This window comes from Brassica oleracea, chromosome C5 (genome assembly GCF_000695525.1).
Source record: "Brassica oleracea var. oleracea cultivar TO1000 chromosome C5, BOL, whole genome shotgun sequence".
Taxonomy (NCBI): Eukaryota; Viridiplantae; Streptophyta; class Magnoliopsida; order Brassicales; family Brassicaceae; genus Brassica; species Brassica oleracea.
In genome coordinates, this window is record NC_027752.1 from 37,000,074 (window position 1) to 37,003,970 (window position 3,897).

Here is a 3,897-nt window from a genome sequence, read left to right on the forward strand (position 1 = left end):
CGACCAACTAGAGAAGCTGTCTATTTAAGTTGTCCATGAGCTTTAGCTAGTCTCAATCTCTCCTTACGCACTGCACTTTCTGAAGGATCTGCACAACTTGTATACTGTAGCATCACTTCACGGACCTCTCCCCTAGCTGCATTCATAGCTTCTTGAGTGAGGAGAGTCAATTCCCTCTCCTGGGGAGCCCCCCTTGCAGGTGGAGAGAGGCGAGATTCTAGAGCTCTTTGGTTATTTTGCGGAGAGTTATTGCGAGGCGACCTCGGATATAAATTACGGTCTCGACTTGAGTGCTCTGAAAAGGCCATGTCCCTAGGAGCAGCTGTTGAGTGGGAATCCCCACTAAATGTACCTCGTTCCTTGTGTGTAGGTGGGTTTCTGCGGTGAGATGTATTCTCAACGTTTCTATGGGACCAGTCCCTGCCATGTCTGTTGTTTGGGAGGCTGTCTCTTTGGTAGTTCTTTTGGTGTTGGAAGCACTGGATCAAATAACTACCACTGGAGTGATCAGCTCGGTGGGGTTGATCATTTCTGGAGTATGGTCTGTATCGGTTATCCCTTCGAGGGGAGTGTCGATTTGGGCCTCCAGTGTAGCTGTGTTCCGCCTGTTTAGTTCCTTCCTTATTGGTAACTGAAGTGAGGCTTTTTTTAGAGTCCTTCTGAGCTGCAAGGCGCTCTTTTTTTTGATGTTTCTCCTCAAGGCAATCTCTGATTTCATGGTCCAGTCTTCCACAATGGAAGCAATGCTTTTCGAGTTTTTCATAGACTAGTGTGGCAGTAACCTCGTCTCCATTTGGATTCTCAATAATAGATGTTTTAATAAGTGGGAGCCTGCCATTAACATGAACTCTCATGCGAATAGAATGGGCCGTTATTTCTGCCACTTCAAATGTTCCTAAGTCGCTGCCTATGCCGCGAGCAACTTCCTCTGTCCAGAGGTGAATCAGAATTCCTTGAATCTTGATCCAAAAGAGAATCATTGAGGGAAAGCTAGGAGAGGTAGTAGGTTCCCACCTATGCAGGATTATCATCCAACGAGCATAGTGACATGGGCCTTTTTCCAACACCGTAAGTAGATCGGATTCCAGCTCGAATTGGAATTTAAACAATTCCATTCCAAGGTAAGAACCAATAGGGGGTATGTCGACTTTCCAGTGGTCAGTGAAGAATGGTATAAGAGACCATACTTTCTGCGCAGAGGGGTTAGGTACTCTACCAATCAGTGTTAGAGAGTGCCTCCTAGTGTCGGTTTGATTGTCCTGTTTGGAGACCCCGAACACGTCCAACGCGAGGTGCAGGTCGGTGTTCTAAGGCCACTACCTTCCCTTTTTTTGAAGAAGATAGTCTCCGTTGCATTGTTCTAGAAGATTGATGCTATCTCAATGTTGTCGGTGTGAGAAGAGTACTCTAAACGTTGAGCTCCCAAAGAAATCTGGTTCAGATTGAAGTTCACCCGAGGATGTCTGGCGATATCTTCTAGATTAGCAGTAGTTAAGAATCTTGAATAGCCTTGAAACAGAGGAAAGCCAGCCCAAATTTGTCAAACCCGTAGACACCGGTAAGCTTCAGGACATCACTCTGTTGGAAGGGAGGAGGCTTAGTAGTCCAACGGTCCAAGCTGTGAAGGAGTCATCCAGGGTCTGGTTGTCTGCCAGTAGGCTTGTAAGGTTGTCATATCGTTGTCATAAGGGTTTCCGGCAGGAAGGAGAAGCGGCGGCGGTCCCTCCAACCCGAGTCGGGGGAAGAACCCGGAGGGTAATACTACACGACGTTCTAAGATCTAGCGGGTAAAGACAGAAGGGTGAATATTTTTAAAAAGTGGGAGACCTTTGACAGTAGATCTAATCCATAATCAGTAAGAACCGCTGGTTAATAGGATATTCTACAAAAGTCAAAAACGGGCAAGGACCTATCTAAAGAAAGGTGTCTGGGAGCGTTTTGAGTGCTTTTTTATCGTTTTTATTACTAAATCACAATTTGTATATCCAGTAAGATAAACGATTACATAAGCATTATTAAAGTCCTCATAAGATTATAAACACTACGTAGACTTTCGGGTCTTTGACATATATATGTCTACTAACATAAACACACACATCTTAACCAAAAAAAAAAAAAAACAACACACGTCAACATAAATAACCACCAAATTTCGCAGGCACACCACTAGTTAGTTATATTTAGACTTAGAATAAATGATGAGTTAACTTGCGTGTATAATTTGATTTGTGAGTTCATAATCTAATCTTCGAGAATTCGGCCACAAAAACACTGAACTTTTTGGAAATTGCCAAAAGAAACCTGGACATATGGGCTAGCCAATAAAACCGTAAACTTTTGTTGACTTTTTTAGTTTATTAAGAAACTTACGATTGACTGACCAGATTAACACACCGTTAACCGAGTTAACAGATAAATAAGCGGATGTTAATTTTGGGTGTTAAAGTATACGACGTCGTTTCATCTCTTTGTCTGATTAAAGACAAACGACGTCGTTTATATAGGTTTGTTATTAAAAATATGGATTTCCAACGGGTCGAACTCGTATACTCGGGTTTAATGGTCGGGTTTTTTGCCACTGAGCTAGTGGACTTTGCAATAGATTTACAAATACAGTTTGTTTTATTCTCTTCGAATCCGAGTTAAAAGACAAATAAATGAAACGACGCGTTTTATATAGCATTTTTATTAAAAAGATGGGCTTCCATCGGCTCGAACTCGTGCACTCGGGTTTAATGGTAGGGGTTTTTGCCACTGAGCTAGTGGACTTTGCAATTAGATTTACGAACTACAATTTTTTTTATTCTCTTTGAATCCGAGTTAAATGAATCAAAAAGAAATGACGGCGTTTTCTCCTCTGATTGGTATAAACCTTAAATTCCCAAAATCATAAATCCAGTTCGCGATTCAAGCTCGATTCTCTTCGATCTCGTCCTTAAGAATCTCGATTCTCACCTTTCCTTCTTCGAGTATCGCATGATGAGTTCGGGTTGTGAGGATTCGTCTGTGAATACGATGGGAATTCGTGGTATCCCGGAGCAATGCGGGTGTGGTCGAAGAACTGGGATATACACATCAAAAACGAAGGTCAATCCAGGAAGAACTTTCTTTAGATGCCCAACGTTTCAAAATGTAAGTGTTTAATTTGATTGCAATTGATTGTGTTTAAGAAATTGTTGAACATAAAGCTTCAATGGCTAGGTAGTGAGAAATTGTTTGAACATAAAGATTGTGTTCATGATTTGTGTCTAGGATCACTTGTATAAATGGGTAGATGAAGCTGTCTACGAAGAGGTTCAAGATGCATTGCCAAAAGTTGAGTGCTTTGCATCAGATGTTATGAAAATTAAAATGGAGATCGAAAGCATGAAAACCGTGGAGGAAGAGTTGAAAGAAGATGTCTGGAAGGCGAGCAATGAACTTAAGAAGCTGAATGTGATCATGAAAGTGGGTTTTCTGGTGGTTTGTTTAGGCGTTGTGATATGTCTTGTGTTGATCATGTTTGACAAAGCAGATGGATTGTCTTTGAATAGCTAGTAGAAGACTCTGTTTATGTAATGGTAATGGTTTCAGTAAGGTTTTAAGACTATGTTTCAGTAAGGTTTATGTTTTACTACTTAATTGTTTATAGAAGGACAAATGAACACACCAATGAACATACCATCAAGATAAACAACATGATGAAAACACAAAGATAATAACCAACACTATCTTCATTGAGAGTTTCAAATTAAAACAGCAGCAAGAGAAGAAAAAAAAAGGTAGTTCTTGTTTCAAAAGCATTCAGACAGAGACACCATCATAAACGACACACAACAAAAGCATATTTAATATTGATCTAAAAGAACCATCTTCCCCACGCTGTTGTCTGTGATGGTTGAGCTTGTGAGGATTGGG

The 3,897-nt window shown here is 41.0% G+C and overlaps 1 protein-coding gene across 1 annotated transcript; it reads left to right on the plus strand.

Moving 5' to 3' along the window:
- Positions 1–2,897: 2,897 nt before the first annotated feature.
- LOC106294174 (uncharacterized protein At1g43920, Chloroplastic-like) lies at positions 2,898–3,537 on the plus strand. Its single transcript, XM_013729766.1, has 2 exons — positions 2,898–3,132; positions 3,253–3,537. The coding sequence occupies exons 1-2, from the start codon at positions 2,977–2,979 to the stop codon at positions 3,535–3,537; spliced, it is 441 nt and encodes a 146-aa protein (XP_013585220.1). The 5' UTR covers positions 2,898–2,976.
- The last annotated feature ends 360 nt before the right edge of the window (positions 3,538–3,897 follow it).